The sequence below is a fragment of the Convolutriloba macropyga genome, chromosome 6 (assembly GCF_964194025.1).
Source record: "Convolutriloba macropyga chromosome 6, txConMacr16.3, whole genome shotgun sequence".
NCBI lineage: Eukaryota > Metazoa > Xenacoelomorpha > Acoela > Convolutidae > Convolutriloba > Convolutriloba macropyga.
In genome coordinates, this window is record NC_134473.1 from 73,284,929 (window position 1) to 73,306,389 (window position 21,461).

General features: G+C 39.6%; 1 protein-coding gene across 5 annotated transcripts in view; it reads left to right on the forward strand.

Moving 5' to 3' along the window:
• The first annotated feature begins 2,016 nt into the window (after positions 1-2,016).
• The window catches only part of LOC142340603 (uncharacterized), a 38,474-nt gene continuing 19,029 nt past the window's right edge, over positions 2,017-21,461 (forward strand). The window contains exons 1-2 of one of the 5 annotated variants that reach the window (XM_075391283.1): positions 2,017-2,100; positions 3,594-6,272. In XM_075391283.1, the coding sequence (XP_075247398.1) occupies positions 3,612-6,272 (2,661 nt within the window). In that variant the 5' untranslated portion in view covers positions 2,017-2,100; positions 3,594-3,611. Of the gene's footprint in view, positions 2,112-3,593; positions 6,273-21,461 lie in introns of all 5 variants that reach the window. The other 4 variants (XM_075391282.1, XM_075391285.1, XM_075391286.1 and 1 more) reach the window with 4 other exon arrangements.

The window sequence follows — 21,461 nt, forward strand, 5'->3', positions numbered from 1 at the left end:
GTGCCTCTGATCATGCCATCCCCAGTCCGAAGTGACCTCTGATCATACCATCCCCAGACCGAAGTGACCTCTGATCATGCCATCCCCAGTCCAAAGTGACCTCTGATCAGACAATCCCCAGACCAAAGTGCCTCTGATCATGCCATCCCCAGACCGAAGTGACCTCTGATCAGACAATCCCCAGACCAAAGTGACCTCTGATCATACCATCCCCAGACCAAAGTGACCTCTGACCAGACAATCCCCAGACCAAAGTGACCTCTGATCAGACAATCCCCAGACCAAAGTGCCTCTGATCAGGCAATCCCCAGACCGAAGTGACCTCTGATCATGCCATCCACAGACCGAAGTGACCTCTGATCAGACAATCCCCAGACCAAAGTGACCTCTGATCAGACAATCCCCAGACCAAAGTGCCTCTGATCATGCCATCCCCAGACCGAAGTGACCTCTGATCAGACAATCCCCAGACCAATGTGACCTCTGATCATACGATCCCCAGACCGAAGTGACCTCTGATCATGCCATCCCCAGTCCGAAGTGACCTCTGATCATACCATCCCCAGTCCGAAGTGACCTCTGATCATGCCATCCCCAGACCGAAGTGACCTCTGATCAGACAATCCCCAGACCGAAGTGACCTCTGATCATGCCATCCCCAGACCGAAGTGACCTCTGATCAGACAATCCCCAGACCAAAGTGCCTCTGATCAGGCAATCCCCAGACCGAAGTGACCTCTGATCATGCCATCCCCAGACCGAAGTGACCTCTGATCAGACAATCCCCAGACCAAAGTGACCTCTGATCAGACAATCCTCAGACCAAAGTGCCTCTGATCATGCCATCCCCAGTCCGAAGTGACCTCTGATCATACCATCCCCAGACCGAAGTGACCTCTGATCATGCCATCCCCAGTCCAAAGTGACCTCTGATCAGACAATCCCCAGACCAAAGTGCCTCTGATCATGCCATCCCCAGACCGAAGTGACCTCTGATCAGACAATCCCCAGACCAAAGTGACCTCTGATCATACCATCCCCAGACCAAAGTGACCTCTGACCAGACAATCCCCAGACCAAAGTGACCTCTGATCAGACAATCCCCAGACCAAAGTGCCTCTGATCAGGCAATCCCCAGACCGAAGTGACCTCTGATCATGCCATCCACAGACCGAAGTGACCTCTGATCAGACAATCCCCAGACCAAAGTGACCTCTGATCAGACAATCCCCAGACCAAAGTGCCTCTGATCATGCCATCTCCAGACCGAAGTGACCTCTGATCAGACAATCCCCAGACCAAAGTGACCTCTGATCATGCCATCCCCAGACCGAAGTGACCTCTGATCAGACAATCCCCGGACCGAAGTGACCTCTGATCATGCCATCCCCAGACCGAAGTGACCTCTGATCAGACAATCCCCAGACCAAAGTGCCTCTGATCAGGCAATCCCCAGACCGAAGTGACCTCTGATCATGCCATCCCCAGACCGAAGTGACCTCTGATCAGACAATTCCCAGACCAAAGTGCCTCTGATCATGCCATCCCCAGTCCGAAGTGGCCTCTGATCATGCCATCCCCAGACCGAAGTGACCTCTGATCAGACAATCCCCAGACCAAAGTGACCTTTGATCAGACAATCCCCAGACCGAAGTGACCTCTGATCAGACAATCCCCAGTCCGAAGTGACCACTGATCATACTATTGTGCGCTCGAACCAGATCCCAGACCCTGTAATTTTCGTCTGGGTACACACTGTGTGCGTTGGACTTGGTCTGATCAGATTTCATTTCCGGATGGCACCTCAACCTGGGTGACAAAGTAACGTGCTATTTAACAACATATAAATTGTAACTGGGGGTCATAAAAAACATTTGGGGGGGGGGGGGGCGAAACAGAAAAGATCCCGTGACATTGTAGATCTGCTCCGGTTTTATTTACCCGAGTCGTGTTCTCATTGGTGTTTTGAAGCACGTGTCCACAATGGATGTTGACTTTCCAGAGTCTCATTGTTGACGAAAAGCACTTCAAGACAACAAAGCAATCAATACTGCAACTTCAAAACTGAACAAAGACTCACCAAACAACTCATTGTTCCCTGTTTATAACCTGTTTCGGATCTTTTCCGTTACAGTCACCCCATTAGTTATGATAATCCGGTTCTTTCCCATTATGGCTCCCCCATGAAAATATAGCCCCCCCATTATGGTATATTTACCATGATTGGGGGGGGGGGGGGCTATAGATTATCTGACCATTGAGCTGGGGGGGGGGGTCTAAAATGGGAAAGAACCGATAATCCAGCTGTGCAAGAAACGGGTCTTTCCCATTATATCTCCCCCCTCCCAGCTTAGTGGTCATATAGCCTAAAACCCCCCAAATCATGGTAATTAAGCCGCAATAGGGGCCTATAATTTCGGGGATGGGCTATATCAATTTTTCTTTTTTTTTTTGGGGGGGGGGGGGTGCTATAATGGGAAAGACCTCAAAAAGCTCCATAACATAGGGAATCATTGGAATCTTTCCCATTAAAGCGCCCCAAAATTATAGCCCACATCCCGGGGGAAAAGCCCAAAAGATCAGGGGAAAGACCCAAGTAATTTAAATTGTAAGAAAACAAAAAACGTTCAAGAAAAGGCTCAAAAACAGCTGAAAGTAATCTATCATTCTACTTCTTCTATCATCCGTTATTGAGGAAAAAATCAACAGCAATTGTTCGCAGTGAAAATTAAAAAGACTCTTTAATAAACTGTTCGCGCTGAAATCCGAATGAAATGAAATGCGAGTACGACAGGGGAGTAAAAGATCACAGGGATCATGAAAATTGGGATCTTCTGTTTGTGCCCCCCCCCCCCCCCCCAGCTTAGTGTGTGCATATTATTTGCACCCCCTCCAGACGCACGTGCCACAGTTTTACGCTATGATTTACGATGTAATGGCACGTGTTATGTTACTGGGGGGGGGGGGGGGGGGGCACTACGTAAAAGGTCTTTCCCCATTACATCGTAACAAACTTGGGGCTAAACGATTAGAGGTCAAATAAGGTATACCCACGTTACAGTATTAATTCCGTAATTTGGGGTCTATAATTTGGTCTTTTCCATTATAGCCCCCCCCCCCCCTCCCCTACCTCCCAGCTTTGTGGTCAGATAACCTATACGCCCCCCATCATGGTAAATTTACCATATGGGGGGGCTATATTTTCACATAAAGACCCATGTTTTCTTGGTAGCGGTGGGGGATGGGAGGGAGGGTTATAATAGAAAAGATCTGTTATATATTTTTAGCTTTGTGGCAGAAAGAATTTCTAGTGAGAAAACCCTAAAAATTTAGCTCACTAGACTGGGAGACAAGATCGTGCAAGAGCACGGTTTTTCGGGTCTTTCCGATTATAACCCCCCCCCCCCCCCATAAAATTATAGCCCCCCCCCCCCCATAAAATTATAGCCCCCCATTATGGTATAATTTCCATGATTGGGAGTGGGGGGGGGGCTATATGTTATCTGACCACTAAGCTGGGGGAGGGGAGGGGGTTATAATGGGAAAGACCCCATTTTTCTCTAGATATAAGTTGAAAATGTGAACAATGAAAGGCTCAGTGAACAGAAATAATGCCACCCAAAAAGAGCAAAAAAGACGAAAGTACTGACTACTCAAAGACTGGTAAAGATGACAGCAAATATACTAAGGGTGAAGGGGCCCCCGACAAATCCGATTACGAGGACATAGAGGGTCCAGAGGACACCCGGCTGAGCGAGTTTGATGATGTGAGTAACAAAGATCTGGATGGCGGAGAAGATGCAAACGATGGGAAAAGTTCTGCATTTACTAACGAGGAGGGGGTAGGACAAGATGGAATGAGACATGACGGAAAGGTTAAACAAGTTGGTGTTGGCGGCGTAAATGAGTCAGCTCATACACCTAGCGTAACTGGAACAGCGGATAAATACGGAACTCAGGGTCAATCTGAGCCTCCATCAACCATGGCCAGTCAGAATCAATCCATGTACCATAAAAATTTGCCAAGGGGAAGTAAAGATAGCAAAAATCAGATGTCAAAATCAGACATAGAGAATAGCCGAGGAGCTTCCCAGTATGGATCTCAGATGCCTACTCAGTATGGAGGACAGACGAAAGGTCCATCCCAATATGGATCGCAGATGCCTACTCAGGATGGAGGACAGACGAAAGGTCCTTCGCAATATGGATCTCAGATGCCTACTCAGGATGGAGGACAGGCGAAAGGTCCCTCCCAATATGGATCACAGATGCCTACGCAGGATGGAGGACAGACGAAAGGTCCTTCGCAATATGGATCTCAGATACCTACTCAGGATGGGGGACAGACGAAAGGTCCTTCCCAATATGGATCTCAGTTGCCTACTCAGGATGGAGGACAGACGAAAGGTCCCTCCCAATATGGATCACAGATGCCTACTCAGGATGGGGGACAGACAAAAGGTCCCTCCCAATATGGATCTCAGATGCCTACTCAGGATGGAGGACAGACGAAAGGTCCTTCGCAATATGGATCTCAGATGCCATCTCAGTATGGGGCACAGACGAAAGGTCCTTACCAATATGGATCACAGATGCCTACTCAGGATGGGGGACAGACGAAAGGACCTTCCCAATATGGATCACAGATGCCTACTCAGGATGGGGGACAGACGAAAGGTCCCTCCCAATATGGATCGCAGATGCCTACTCAGGATGGAGTTCAGACCAAAGGCACTTCGCAGTATGGATCTCAGATGCCTACTCAGGACGGGGGACAGACGAAAGCTCCTTCCCAATATGGATCTCAGATGCCTACTCAAGATGAGGGACAGACGAAAAGTCCCTCCCAATATGGATCGCAGATGCCTACTCAGGATGGAGCTCAGACCAAAGCCACTTCGCAGTATGGATCTCAGATGCCTACTCAGGATGGGGGACAGGTGAAAGGTCCTTCCCAGTATGGATCACAGATGCCTACTCAGGATGGAGGACAGATCAAAGGTCCTTCGCAATATGGATCTCAGATGCCTCCTCAGGATGGGGGACAAACGAAAGGTCCCTCCCAATATGGATCTCAGATGCCTACTCAGGATGGAGGACAGACGAAAGATCCCTCCCAATATGGATCGCAAATGCCTACTGAGGATGGCGGTCAGACCAAAGATCCTTATCAATATGGATCTCAGATGCCTACTCAGGATGGGGGAAAGACGAAAGGTCCTTCCCAATATGGATCTCAGTTGCCTACTCAGGATGGGGGACAGACAAAAGGTCCCTCCCAATATGGATCTCAGATGCCTACTCGGGATGGAGGACAGACGAAAGGCCCTTCGCAATATGGATCTCAGATGCCATCACAGTATGGGGCACAAACGAAAGGTCCTTCCCAATATGGATCACAGATGCCTACTCAGGATGGGGTACAGACGAAAGGACCTTCCCAATATAGATCACAGATGCCTACTCAGGATGGGGGACAGACGAACGGTCCCTCCCAATATGGATCGCAGATGCCTACTCAAGATGGAGCTCAGACCAAAGGCACTTCGCAGTATGGATCTCAGATGCCTACTCAGGACGGGGGACAGACGAAAGGTCCTTCCCAATATGGATCTCAGATGCCTACTCAAGATGAGGGACAGACGAAAGGTCCCTCCCAATATGGATCGCAGATGCCTACTCAGGATGGAGCTCAGACCAAAGCCACTTCGCAGTATGGATATCAGATGCCTACTCAGGATGGGGGACAGGTGAAAGGTCCTTCCCAGTATGGATCACAGATGCCTACTCAGGATGGAGGACAGATCAAAGGTCCTTCGCAATATGGATCTCAGATGCCTCCTCAGGATGGGGGACAGACGAAAGGTCCTTCCCAATATGGATCTCAGATGCCTACTCAGGATGGAGGACAGACGAAAGATCCCTCCCAAAATGGATCGCAAATGCCTACTCAGGATGGAGGTCAGACCAAAGATCCTTATCAATATGGATCTCAGATGCCTACTCAGGATGGGGGAGAGACGAAAGGTCCTTCCCAATATGGATCTCAGATGCCTACTCAGGATGGGGGAAAGACGAAAGGTCCTTACCAATATGGATCTCAGATGCCTACTCAGGATGGGGGAAAGACGAAAGGTCCTTCCCAATATGGATCGCAGATGCAGTATGGCTCTCAGTTGCCATCTCAGAGGGGAAGAATCAATGAAAAAACTTTCCAAAATGGATCTCAAATTCCTTCTGAGGATCTACAAGATGCTGCAACGATAGAAAAGGTAACGTTTTCTTTTTGACTTTGTTTTTTGGGAATATAAACTAGTTTGCGACAACTCCCTTTTGTTGCTATGAATGATTATACGGGGCAGCGGCACTTACTTTTAGGTTCAGCGTTTGATTGCAGATATGAATTGTTAGTTGAGGAGTTAAAAGCGTGGAAATTGAAGACAAGAAAGGTTTGTCCTTTCAAATTTGGAAAAACTGAAAAAAAACCATTTCAATTTCGACCTAAAACGTTATTTTCACGGGTCGAGGTTTTCAACAACAATTTATGTTTACCGTCTAATTGCGCTGAAAAAATTTTTTCGGTGTATTTGGTGATAGCGGTCGATATTAGCGTTAAATTTATCAATTTTACAGAACCGAAACGCATCAACGGGGTTGGCACCCTCTTGGTATGCAGTCTTATATGGTATCACTGCGCTATCACGTACTCTCCTTCAACATATTTTGGATCTACTCTGTTTTGGCCCCCAGCTTAGTGGGCTTATATTTTCTAAGCCCCCCAGGAGCACGTGCTATTTTTTTACATAGTAACGTGCTACATTACAACACATAATTTCTAATTGGGGGCGTAAAAGACACTGGGTGGCCGAAACAGAATAGATCCCATTTTTTTATACCTAAATCAGACTCATTCCACGATATGGTAAAATATGAGAGGCGATTTTTCAAAGATAAAGCATAATGAGAAGAACTTTTCACTGAAAAAAAAGCTTGCTCTCACCGCGTTCACTGCATTGAGCTCAAATCCTCCATTTTAAAAAAATCAAATTTGCCTAAATTTTTGCACTTGTAGCGGTTTTTAGCGGTTACGCCTAGGTCTCGACGAGGGTCGTATCACTAGAGCTGGATTTTCCAATTGCTCTTAAAACAGTTAGGAAACATTAGAAGAGGAAAACCTTATTCATTGATTCAGACACTAAGTCAAAACAGCAGACAAGAAATGCGTGTTTAAAGATGTAAACAGTGATTGAAAATCTGGTTAGATCATCAGCAGTGTAATCAGCAGTGTAATCTGAAAATTCAGCGTGAAAGATGGTGACTTTTTCCGGAAAATAATTTTGAAAAATTTTTTGGGCTTAATGATTTAGAATATATATGTTCCAAAATAAACAAAATTTTCGAAAAGCTGTTTTTGTTTCACGCAGCTGTTAGCCTTTTAACTGTTCCTTTATTTTTTGCTGTCTTGGCATTATGAAAGAAAATCCAAAAATCAAGCCAGTGAATAAAAAATGGTGAAATATTTACGAAAGTATTTGAAAACGTTTTTGTATTTAACAAAGCGTTGTTTGGTTTTGTGTTTTATATATATGCATTCGAAAATTCGAATCAATAAAAGTAAAAAAAAGTTTTTATTAAATTACCTGACAACTTTTTTATTCATAAGTTTTAAGGCTGGATGTTGTGGGTCATTTTCGGTTTAGTTAAGATAGTTTTAATCCTACTTTAGAGACCGGCCCATTTTAAATATTACACGTTATTGCCTATGTTAATAAAGAGAATGGCTTGATAATTTTAAACATTAGATAAAAACTATCTATGAGGTCCAGACTTGTTTCGTTTTTCACTTAGTTTTTTTTTGTTGCGGACTTTTTCTGTTTGTGCCATTATGTTATGCAACGCCAGTTGCAGAGAACGTGTCATTACACAGTAAATCATTAAGTAAACATATGGCACGTTTGTCTGGTTGGTGCAAATAATATGCACCCACTAAGGTAGGGAGGGGGAGCATAGGTGAACGGTCCAAAATGCTATCACAGCAATTCCATAAAGATAAATTCTGTCATACGTTTTTAGGATTCAATTAACCCTTAGGTGTTTTTCAGAGACAAAAATCAATCTATTTTCTGAACTTTTCGGTCTGTCAATTTGCGTGAAATACTTCATCAGTAACGTATAGGCATTGGAAATTTTTTGTTGGTGGTAATTGGAATAATGCAACTGTGAAATTTCCAAATTTTTTCAGCGTATTGGAAAAAGATGTAGTTATTTAAAAGAAATCCTCATATATAGTTTAACGCAAATCAGGAAAATTGGAGCGCAAGAAACTCTTAATTGCGCAACTCAAGGTTTACAAGAAATCAAGGTGTGGTACGGTTGTATCATATTCACTTTATATTCTGTTAATTTGTACTTAATTATATTAAGTTTACTCTTGTCCTGTTCAAAGTCATATTTCATTTAAACTAAGTTTACCGCCGACTTATAAGTCATTTTTTCAGTTTGTTCATATCTCCCATTTTTGTAAATATTTCATTCTCTTAACAAAACTCATTCAATTCATTTGTTCTAAATCTTCTTAGTTTTGCAGTCAGAAGAATCCTTTCTGGATTTGAGGAGGATTTCGACTCCGTCAGATTAAGTCTACAATCGTAGCTCTATTGTTAAGCAAAAATAAAAGTGGTAATCCAACAATTTAAATATACATTGGATTCGCGCCTCGAATCCGTTTCAAATAAATTAAAGCATATACGTGGCTCATATTCATACCTCCACAGTCAGAGGTATCACACGGTGCAGTCAGCAGTCAAAGAACGTTCACTCCTTGGAATCGAACGCTTTTGGGAGAAACCAACTCTAGAACCACCCTTAAGATGGGATCGCTGGCAGATAATGCTGAAGGTGGCGATTTAGGCAAAAGAGGGTATTTCGATCGACACCCTACGAGATGATCCCCCGGACAAGGTCATCTTCCCTCCAGAACGTATATATGAGGAAAATGTCGAGAACAGTACCTTCAGAGCGAAAGAGATCGAAAACTAGGAACGAGCAACTCAAAAATACGTGGTTGAGTCGTTGTCAGAAAATAGAACTTGCAGGTATATTGTGCGGCGATAAACCTTGGTAGATTTGCGCCAACAACGCTGTCTCTTTGACATATCTCAGCCTGGGGATGAAAGGACGACGAATATTTGGATCCCAAGAACCAAATATCCAGATTGATTGTGTTACATCAATGGATCTGTGGGATAGTTTAGATCAGGTATTTGCTAAACAACAAAATACCACTTTCGATCGATATACCTCTCTGTTCAGGAAACAATTGAAAGGAGACCTGTAGAAAGCTTCTACGGTTTTCTCCGGGAATTTTCTTTGAACTGCGATTTAGGAAGTCATGAAGAATCAATCATTCGTGACGTTTTCATAGCCAATATGCATGACGGCGTAATCCATAGGGAACTGCTGAAGGAGACAAGAACGGCTAAAAAGGCATTAGAAGTTGCCATGAATATTGAGATGGGCATACAGAACCAGTTAAAGATATCTGGAACCTCCATTCATTCGACTACCAATGAGATCACAACTACATCTGTAAATAACATACAAGGATCTTGGAATAGATCGCGACCTTCAACAAAACAATTCGTGAAACCTACGATCTGTTCTAACTGTGGCTATGGGTGGTCAGCTGCTCATCGACAAAACTGTCCTGCCCGTGGAAAGAATTTTAAAAACTGTGGTGTTCTTAACCATTTCGCGAAAGTCTGCAGAAAACCGAAACACCCAAATAAGCCGAAACCCAGAGTAAACAATGTCGATGATTCGATTTCCGAGGCAGCCACGGTGGGTACTTCAGCAACAGTTGGAGAGCAACTTAACCATATTGATAGATTGCTCCAAAAACATAGTATCTACGATGCTAATTACGATTCGGACTATGATGACTATGACGACAACTTTGTTGCTACAATTTCCATTAGTAAAGACACCAGAGAAGTTGAGCCAGTGAATTTAGACTTTTGCATCGGGAATACCAAGACAAAAACTTTTGGTGGATTCGGGAAGCGTGTGTACTATAATTAATAAAAGTCTCGCTACAACGGTGGTGTCAGAGTGTAAAGAAAGCTTTTGGGTACAATCACCAGAGATGCATGATCTAAAATCTTTCTCTAATGATCTAATCAAAACAATTGGAGTGATCAAAGCATCAATCAAGTGTAGCGATTGGGTAGCCAAGGGTGTTAATGTGATAGTAGTGGAAGATGGACACAGACCCATAATTGGACGGGATCTCTTCCCAAAACTTGGCTTTTCACTCACTCAGATAAAACAAGTTGCAAATGTCATTCCAAACCAATGTTTAATCAAGAAACAGATAGCGTTTGATTTTCCAGGTCTTATCTCAAGAATTGGTAAATCATTAAAACAATCAGTTAAATCTACGTTTCTTAAAAACTTTACACCTACACACCAAAAAGGACGTAGAGTTCCAATTAATTTATAACCTTTAGTAATGACGAAATTAAAAAATTACTTGCAGAAAAACACATCATAAAATAAAATAGTTGTTCGGATAAAAATTTCATTTCACCTATAGTTATCACGGTTAAAAGAGACAAAACAGTTAAACTAGCCTTAGATTCAAAAATCTTAAATAAATCTATCCATAAAAATAAATTTCAAATGCCGAATGTATACAACTTAATTGACACAATTCAACAAAATTTAAATACAAATGCCTCAAAAGAAACAGCATATTTTTCTACACTGTATTTGAAGTACGCGTACGGCCAACTTAATGTAGACCCGGAAACGGCTAGGCATTGCAACTTCAATATTGTTAGCGGTGAAGGCAGTGGTACATATCGCTTCATTACGGGATTCTCTGGATTAACTGATATGCCAGCAGCTTTCCAAAAAGTGATGGACTACACATTAGTTGGACTAAATAACACTCAGTGTTTCTTAGATGATATTATAATAGTCAGTAGATGCTCTAAAGAAGATCATTTAAAGTTAGTCTACAAATGTTTAAAAAAATTTGACGACAATCTGCGAATAAGTTTACCTAAATATCACTTCGCTAAAACCGAAATAGTATGTTTAGGTCATAAATTTACTCAGTCAGGAATCGAACCACTTGAATCAAAAACAGCAGCAATTTTAAATTTGTCAACACCTAAAATCTAAAGCAATTACGCTCATTCCTAGGTTCAGTTCATTACCTAGGCAAATTCATCCCTAACTTATCTCAAATATGTCATCCACTTCAGGTTGGCATACGGTTGCATTTGCGTCTCGTTTCCTGAACTCAAATGAGAAACGTTATAGCGTTAATGAATTAGAATTATTAGGGGTTGTGTGATCCGTCGAATATTTTAAATATTATTTATTCGGCAAATCATTCACAATCATCACGGATCATCGAGAACTACTTTCTATTATGAAAGAACACCGATCTAAAAATCATATAATAGTCAATTAACCCGTTGGGTAGATCGTCTTTTACTTTAACATCGCTTTTACTTCAATATCGCCTTTGATTTTAATATTGAACATATACCATGCGCAAAAATGGGGCTAGTAGATTACATTTCTCGCCAACCAAATCAAGAAGCAAACAAATATGACGAGGAATTTGCGGTGGCAACAATTACCCGCATTCGTGACGCTATTGCAGCAGTTTATGTAAATACCACACAGCAAAAAAGGCAATCACAGCACTTTAGCAGCGTCAATAACACACATTCCACACGTGCCTCACCACCTCACTCAACAAAATATTCCAATTTGCTTTCTACCATTAATCGTAACAAAACTCAGTTGCTTCTTGATAACTCTGCAAACGCAGCTCAATTCCACTTAGATTCTAACATACACAATAACACAACACAAATCCAACATAATTTTAATTTGAAAACAAGCATATCACGAATGCACTCAATTTCTCAAGAAAATTTGACTAGCCCGAGATCAGTTCCCCAAACTCCTCCTACACACAGCAGGGCCACGTTCCAATCTGCCCCGAATTCCGCAGTGAATTCCACTCACTCCTCCAATGAAGGTCAGATTTCGCTCAACCTTGAACTTTCCAAAGAGGAGGTGTTCGAGAATAACTTGACACAGTTATTCACAAAAGTGTTCCTGCCTGTCCTCACAAGCAAGGATGCCGTACTCAAAGAGGTGCGAGACTGTATCCTCCAAAATGATAAGCAACGATGCAAGGAGGTGAGCCCTTACGTCTTCTCTTATTGGAGAGTCCTACATGTTCGGTCTGGCTGCGTCTGCGTAGCCGAACGTGTGGCAATACCACACTCAATCGAGGACGCTGTGCTAGAGAGCCTTCACCTCACTCACCCCGGCAGCTAGGGTATGATCACCCTTGGATAGTATGCGTTCTGGCCGTACATGCACCGCGCGATCCTTAACAAGGCTGACCAGTGCAAGCCTTTTACTGATATTGGTAAGAACCTCAAACCAGTCGTTCCGGCGTCGAAATGGAAGCCTTTATTTTGTTCAGAACCTAGTGAAGAAATTCAAATTGATTTCGGCGGCCCCATTACGAATGAAAAAGACCAATATATACATTTTCTCGCATGTATTGACCGTTTTTCCAAGTACCCTACTGTAGAAGTCTTTGATAAAACTAATGGACCTAAAGTAATTAAATTGTTAGATGAATATATTCAAAAACACGGTGTTCCCCGAAACATTAGGTTAGATCAAGCACGTTGTTTAATTGGTTATAAAGTAAAGAAATTCTGTAAACTAAATAATAATAACATAATCCTTGCCCCTGCTAATGGCCATAGAGCTATTGGATTAGAAGAGCGTTTGATACAAACAATTAAAAGACGGTTAAGGTGCATGAAATTAGATAATAGAAATAACCCATTCATAATTAAAGAAGCAATAAAGTCAATAGTATATCAATTACGTATATGCAAACAAAAGAAAACGAATATAACACCTTTCCAAGCACATTTTGGTAGAAAGCCAAACACACCACTTAGTAATATTAGTACAATACCAAAGTCATCAAATTTGTCATATGAAAACATTCTTCACCACTATTTAGACGCAAACACTGTTCCGGTGGAGGACTATCTCGATGATAAAGGATGGATGACCGGTGATCGCAGTGACATCTTGATAGAAGAGGCGATGCAAATGGTGGATGCAGGACGCAGATATAATGGGGACAGAAATAAATTTGTATCCAGATTTATAATACACTCCAAACTGAACAACCCGATACCGCGGTCAAAAAAAGTTGTTAGACATCTAGCTCGCAAAGTCTCCAAACGATCAGAGAAGAATCTCCGAGGACTCTGGGAAACGTTGGCCCCGGGCAGTACGGTCGTGAGAACTTCACCCAAGACAACTGCCATTAAGGAACCCCGAGTCCCGGAAGTCAGGGTAAGAAATAATGACATAGCCAAATTCGGGACCCGTGCCAAACGCAATACTGACCTTTGGCAGTACGCCCAGCGACGTCCCCTCCCGTATGAGAAGACAACAGAAGAGAAGATTGCTCAACACACTAAAGATCTCAGGAAAAAATATCGGGGGGAAATCAAAATTCGACACAGACCCACCCAGCCCGATGCTGCTTCAGGAGTCTCGTCTGCTAACCGCAACAATTCCAAGGCCATGTCTTCTCGTAAACACAAAAAACCCCAAACAGGAAGAACTCGGTCGCGGCAATCCTCGACCACGTTGAATACGTCAAATGCCTGCTCAGTTGCTGCGTCATCGGTCACCTCGTCAACCGCCTCGCCTTCCACATCCAAATCAAAGAGGAACCGATAAGCTCCGGACTACTTTGGCTTTGAAAGTTCCGTATGTTTGGTTAGCGAAGACTCTGCTCCTGCGCCAAAACGTCATAAAGCTACCAACCCTGTCATCGAGACAGTTATCCAAGAAGAAGCGCTTCAACCACCTGCTCCTGAAACATCTTTCGAGCTGCCTATCGTCAGTCTTCCCGCTCCGCCACCAATTGGTACATGTCCCCGGAACACTATGAGTATGAAGATTGTGCAAGGGAAATTAGCGTCTTTGACTCCAAAAATCAGATTTAAAACTGCATAAAATTGTGATAAAAAAGTGAATAATTCCTTGCATTCATTAAATTTTAGTTTAATTTGTTCATTCAATTGTCCATTATTTAATCTAGATTTGGAAAGTTGCCATTATTGCGCAAACTTTTCTGTAAATTGTCAGTATTTATTTGCAGAATTTAATGTGTTTAATTTGCAGATGTAAATTTAAATTTGGTTTTCGTTGCAGTAAGCCTCGGTCATTAAATTTAGTGGATTCGCATCTCAAATGTGCATTAATTTTTATTTTAAATTTACGATTGAATGTAAATGTAATGAGTTTACATTAAATCATTTTACCTTGCATATGTTCCTCACATCCACTGTGTTTATCTGTTGGCTTGCTATTGTTACCATTTATCTACTATTTATAATAACCAGTAAATATTCTATTAATATCATAAATTTCACACTGATGCAGTTTAAAATTTGTTAGAGCCGAGGATATAGGGTACGGTTGTACCATATTCAGTTCATATTCTGTTAATTTGTACTAAATTATAATAAGTTTACTCTTGTCCTGTTCAAAGTCATATTTCATTTAAACTAAATTTACCGCCGACTAATACGTCAATTTTTCAGTTTGTTCATATCTCCCACTTTTGTTAATATTTCGTTCTCTTAACAAAACTCATTCAATTCAGTTGTTCTCAATATTCTTAGTTTTGCAGTCAGAAGAATCGTTTCTGGATTTGAGGAGGATTTCCACGCCGTCAGATTAAGTCTACATTCGTAGCTCTATTGTTAAGCAAAAGTAAAAGTGGTATTCCAACAATTTAATTATACATTGCATTCGCGCCTCGAATCCAATTCAAAGAATTTAAAGCATATTCGTGGCTCATATTCATACCTCCACAGTCAGAGGTATCACACAAGGTTATGAAAACATCATCGATATTAAATAATTGCTAGTGGTCGCCATGAAGTAAGAGCTTGAGCGCATAAACTAAAAATCAGGAATCATAACTTATCCCTAAATCCATCAGTTCTGACAGAATCAAATGTTCTGAAGTTCTAAAAAAAAAGGTCGACAGAAACTCAATCTCAATAATCAGTGACTTAAAATTCACAGATTTATTTTCGAGAAACTTTTCCCGAAGCCAAATTTTCTTTGTTCAAAATTTTATTTCAGGCAATTTAGTAGTTTCGTTAGCTGAAACATTTTCAAATATTGATTCTAAAGAAGTTTTCAGTAAAAGCAGCGTATTGGATGTAGGTTCAGCAGTATCTCTTCTTTGGAAATTGCAATAAAGTAACCACTATTGGCCGTGTCAGAAAGTTATATCAATTTTGGTTTTGATGTCGTTAAATATCCCTCTGTTATGCACGATTATCCTAATGATTAATTCGGTCGAGGAAAATTAATTGGGTCTAAGCAGAAACACATTGAAATGTACCTTAACAACAAAAACCGCCATAGGGTTGGTCTTTTTACATTTTTTGTACAAATTTTTGTCCATTCTTGTTGTTATCTCCTAAATCTTTTCCTTAACAAACTGATGAACTTTCAAACTTTAATAATTGAAAGTTTGATTTACCTCCAGTGATCACGTCACAGAATGAGTTCTATAGAACATTGATCCCACTACAGCTTTTGCTTCAGTGAAACGTATTTGGTTGATGAGGTTGTTGTTCAATTCCTTTTTCGTTGTTCAATGCATTACAAAAGTTGTGTGATTTTAATGGTGGACCTGACGTTTAGGCTGTTCTACAAACTTAAAATTCTCCTGAAGAGATCTTCAGCCATTTGAATAAATTAGGAAAAATTTTTCTGATTACATTTTTAAATATTCAATGTACTATTTAAAAAGATGTGTTGGCACGCGTCTTAATAGGAATGCCTAATCCAGATAATCAAAAATTCCCTCGTTTTAGCTTTTAATAAGGGTAGCAATTAATTTTCTATAAATAGGACTTATGTTGTTAAAAATTTCTCTCAAATGATGATCACTCCTTTCTTATTAATAGCCGCGTCAGCAATTACAGGCGGCTATTATTGCGCTCCTATTTTTTTTACCGTCTAACAGGTTTTTTGTTTCGTCTTACCCTGACTTCTTGGAATTGACTTTTTCAATGACTTCAGTGACTTCTACAGCTTTGAAGTTAAAATTTCTGTTCGTGACGTCACTTCTGCTTTTAGGTCAATTGCGTGACTTACTTCACTCAAAAAAATGAATTTTGTACTCACTTATGGAATTTTAAATTTTATGAACATATACTAATTAAAGGTCAATAGTGTGTATTTATGTGTGCCAAACTTATATGCCCTAATTCCTGAGTCATAGAGTCTTGAGTTTTAATATCGAATATTGAATTTGAAAAAACTCCATTAGGGCTTTTTCCTTGTAGAGCAAATGTGTCTCATAAAAATGACAGTCCGAATCTAACCCAAAAATTCTAGTGGTCTATTAAAGCTGGTGGTCGATCTGCCAATCTTATTTCATTAGTTGTTTCAATTCATGGTAGGCCACAAGCGTCTATCGCGGCTATTTTCCGGCAATCTTCCGGCTATGTTTCTTTTTGTTTGGCGTAAGATTAAAGTTATAAAACCCTTTAGGGAATATTAAAAACAAAATGATTGTTTTGCTTGGTTTTTATTGCATTCTCGTAAATAGCAATGTTTTTGTGTTCAACCAAAGCATAATCTATGCTACCAGTGAGAAAAAAATTGTATTTTAACTGTTAGCAGGCAAAGAAATGAGAGCAACAATTGGAATCGGGCACCAATTGAATCACAAACAATGTTTTTTTTTCTGTCAAAACATTGTGAGTTGATGCATGAAACAGAAGTTAAGAATGTAAAAGTAAATATGAAGGTAAGTAATTTCTTATATATTTGTTGCTCATCTAACCATTTTAATTAGTAATTTTCAAGTAGTGTTTTTTTCTTGAGAATTTTCTCTCGTCAAACTTTTAGTTTATCTAACATGAAGTAAAACTAACTGACGTTTTTTTTGAAAACTTGCAGAATTGTAAACTTTGAAGTTCGTTTGAAATATAGGTAAGACGGTTGAACGTAGGACCCCAACCGTTCTTCAGGACGTTCTTAGGTATCAAGCTTACATGATGCTCAATGGAAAAATTATGATTCAAGTTGAACCTTTTGTCCTTGCAACTTCTATCAGAGTCTATTCAGAAAACAGAAAAATTGCATTTCGGCTTGAGACAATAAAGAGTACAGCTCGTGAGGTGAACTAATAAGCTTAATAAGGCAGCCGGATCTTCTGAAAATAAACAATGAAGTGGTCAAAATTTTAAAACAGAAATTGCAGCTTCGTGTTTTTCACAACCCAGTTCGTAGTTGAAATATGTCCAACCTGAATACTTTTCTCATCAGAAACTATGATATAGAAATCGAACGCACCAGCAAAACTCGCAAAACTCTGCCGCTTATTTGAAAACTACGAAAACCATAATTTGTATTTTTCAGAATTATCAATTTAAAAAAACGATTTCTATTCATTCACAATTTTTCTACGCTATAAACCAACTGATTGGCTTTTACGACAAACAATCAGGAATAAAGAATAGTTAGGAAATACGCGCAACAAATATTTCGTAAAAGTTTTGTTCCTGGTCAAAATATTATCATGTTTGAAGAAAATTCTCGAAAAAGTTAGCAGTTTAAAACTATTGTTTTGCAAGGATACCCAATCTGTGAAATAGAATTCTAGAAGAAAATAATTATAACTAAATCTGAGCTATTATGCCGTTTAGAGTTTTAATCATATAAGTCTTTTTATGGGTGTTAGATTTTATCTGATAGTGTTGTTGAGTAGATCTGAATAATACAAAAAGAGCAGGTTTTTCTACCAACAACAAAATTGCCGGTCATTTAGTAGGTTGACATTTTTCAAGAAAACTGCCAATGTGCCAAAATAAACTAATGCCCTTTTTTGATTCTGGTTGACATTGAGTGCTTGTTTTGTAAAATTTTGCAAGAATCGGTTATAGTCTTGCGCAACAAAATAACAAAATGAACAGTTTTCTCTAAAAATCTTGCAACATTGTGTCAAATAACCATTCAATTTTCAAATAAACTTCAATAAGGTTGTTACCGATTACTTTTTATAGCTTGGCAGTATTTTATGAAAAAATATACACAATTATGAGGCTTTTGCACAGTTCTATCACGGTCACAATTATGTGAGTATTGTTCAATGGAACAGCAACTTTTTATATGTAGGTGGCCAAACCAATTTGGCTACTTTTCTAAATTTTAAACCAGTCTGGTTTCTGTTTTTGTACTAAAATTTAAGAATGGAGTGCAGTTATTTTCAAATAATATCTCAAGACAGACGCATTTTTTTCTTGGATAATTTTGGCGCAAAATGAGGCAAATGCGAAATGGAATAACAAGTGCTCATATTTGAACTCGTATCAGTACAAACGTGCAACAATCACAAAAGATTACTATTTTCTTTAGTTCTTGTAAGATAAGTATCCACTTGCAGCCTCCTGTAAGATGAAAACTAATGTACGATTCTTGCAAAAATTTGCGAGATAAACATCCGGTCTAGCCTGGGTTAGTCTGATACCCGGGTCGAGGTGTCACCGCAAAAATTTGTCAAAATAAGTAAAATTTGCGGCGAATTTGAAAAAAGTGTAAGATTTGCGCTCAAAGCAATGAATGCGCTCAATGCAATGATTGTTATTTTTTTCCTTTCTTATGTTTTCCGTTTCTTATTTAATCCGCTTCTTAATTATTGAAAAATCCGTTTCTCATTTTTCCGTTTCTTGTTTTCCATAATCCGTTCCTCTATCCATCTCTCCCTTATATAACTCTATCTTTTACTCTCTCTCTCTCTCTCTCTCTCTCTCTATCTATCTGTATTGCTCTCTCTCTCTCTTTCTCTCTCTTTCTCTCTCTCTCTCTCTCTCTCTCTCTCTCTCTTTCCTTCTTTTTCGCACTCCCTAAAACTCCTCTTTTTCATATTTCTGAATTTCTCCTACCTAACAACGGAACTGGCGGCGTTCCTTTAGGGTTATAAATTTATAGCAAACTTTACTTTGAGCGCCTCAACTGCTCCTCGAAGCGCAAAACATACAAAATACCTTTTAGATGGCGTTTAATTTTGTTTTCCCTGGCGCAGTTTTGATCAAGAACGTTGCCTCGTTTAGTGTCTACATTCTTTTTTAATTGATTTTAGTGTTGTTTGAAAATTCTAAGCAACTGTTGTTTCTGACGCCTCCTTTCCGATTAAAGGATGTATGACGAAACCGTATTTTTGGGATTTGAATTAACCTGGGCTCTGACCCTGGGTTCTGATTGTTTAAAAATGGATGCGTTACCAAATCGACCAAATTTCATTGTCAGAAAGTTTTGTTAAGGTAAAGACTTCCGATTGAGAAATGTCTGAAATGATCACAAAAAGGAATTTAAAAGCAAAATGTAAATCCAAAACAACGAAGATGAGGTCATTAGTGAAGAAATATAGAATGACGTTGTATCTCCTATTCGTAGTTCTCACAGCAGAGAGTGTCACAAACTTAGAACGAAATCTTCGATATGGTTTATTTTCTCAAGCATTGATAACATTGAAAGAAAGAAACCTAGGTATGAAAAACTGCTTGTTTCCTTCCTGTCATACACAATACCGTGTAGATGCATCTCTGTTTTCAGATTTACACATTTGTTACATTGCATATTCCTTATATATGTTTTCTCCTCCTATTTTCGAAGGTACTCTCTCATATTAATTTTGAGGCCAACTTATTCTTTGTTGTCGTATATGTCATATTTTCATTATATTTGTGTAATAAAGGTTTCGTTTCATAGTTCTTTATTGTTTTTCTTTCCTTCTCTCCCTTGTGGGACCCTCCCTATATCTCATTCTCTCTCTCTCTCTCTCTCTCTCTCTTTCGCACTATCATAAATTCTCTTGTTTTCTTTTTTTTTTGAATTTTTCCTACCTCACAACAGAACAAGCGACGTGGCTTTAAGGCTATAAATTATAGCAAACGTTACTTTGCGCGCTTCAACTGCACCTCAAAGCTCAAAACATACCAAATATTTTTTAGATGGCATATCATTTCGTTTTTGGGCGCAATTTTGATTGAAAAAATTGCCTCGTTTTCTTTTGGTTCTATGATCTTTTTCTGCAACATGGCCGAGTTTCCGCAATTAATCATCAAGTTTTCCGTTTTTAAGAGACCTTTTCTAATCAAAAACTAATTGATTCTCTTGGTTAAATCCAGTTTAATTTTGAATTAACCTCTTATCTTTCCCAATATCCCTCTGCGTCTCCTTAAACTGGGCTAATTAAATGAAAACTGAGCAAAAAATACTTGCGGGCTTCAATTTGACATTTTATAATTTTCACAATTACTACCGATGCAAAAACTCTGACAACAAAAATTTACCAGATCAACGAAAAATGTGAAGTGTTTGTTTAATTGCTGCTCCGTTATTGATTATTTTCTGTTCATAGCCTTTTTTCCATTATGATCTATAAACTCTGTTCTACTGTGCCTTTTTTACGCCAATTTTTCAGCGTCATTTGAGCTATTGCGTTAAAATATGAAACTGTTCAAATACACTTTTCCCCGTTAAATAAAAAAATTTTCAATCCCTTTTTGTTTTCAAGTTTGTTTCATGTTGTCAACTTTGTTTCATTCCCCACAAAAACCTCTAATCCGTTTTTTTAATCAAAAAGCAATTGAAATCCGCTTGGATGAAAAATTCTTCAAAACAATAAATGTAAACAAAATCAAAAGCATTTTTTTTTTCAATTTTGACCATACTAATTTGTTTCTCTTGACAAAAACCTCTAATCTGTTTTTTTTATCAAAAAGCAATTTTTCTTCTCAAAACACACGTGCAGCAAGCCACTGAATTAAAACGAAGAACGAATTCAAAATATTCAGCTTGCGGTAAGTAGTGCAAAACTCTTTCTTAATTTCACAGCGCAACTGTCATTTATGGTATTTAGCGAATTTATTTTTTAGCTGTTTAATTCCAAACGCACGTTTTAATGTGCAAACAAAAACAGACTTTTTTCCATGACCATATTTTTTCAGTATTCTCTATATCTAAACTAGCAGCTAAAATTGCATCGTCAAACGAACTATTTGACAGAGTAACTGCTGCTGAAACCCCTTTTGAATACTCCAAATTCAACAACTTTAAATCCAGATCTGGGCATAACCTATCCTCAGTTGTTTATTTTAACTAAAAACTTAATCTTCCTTTGCCTACTAACCGGACTAGTAATAAACGTTTTTATTTCTATAAACAGTTTCACAGAAGTACGAAGGAGGACTAAAAACTACTTTTTCGTTTCGATCTGTGTGATTGAGAATTTGTTTGTGATTTTGGGAATCCTTGTCATCAAGGAGGTGGCGATCGCCATCCAGTTGAACAAC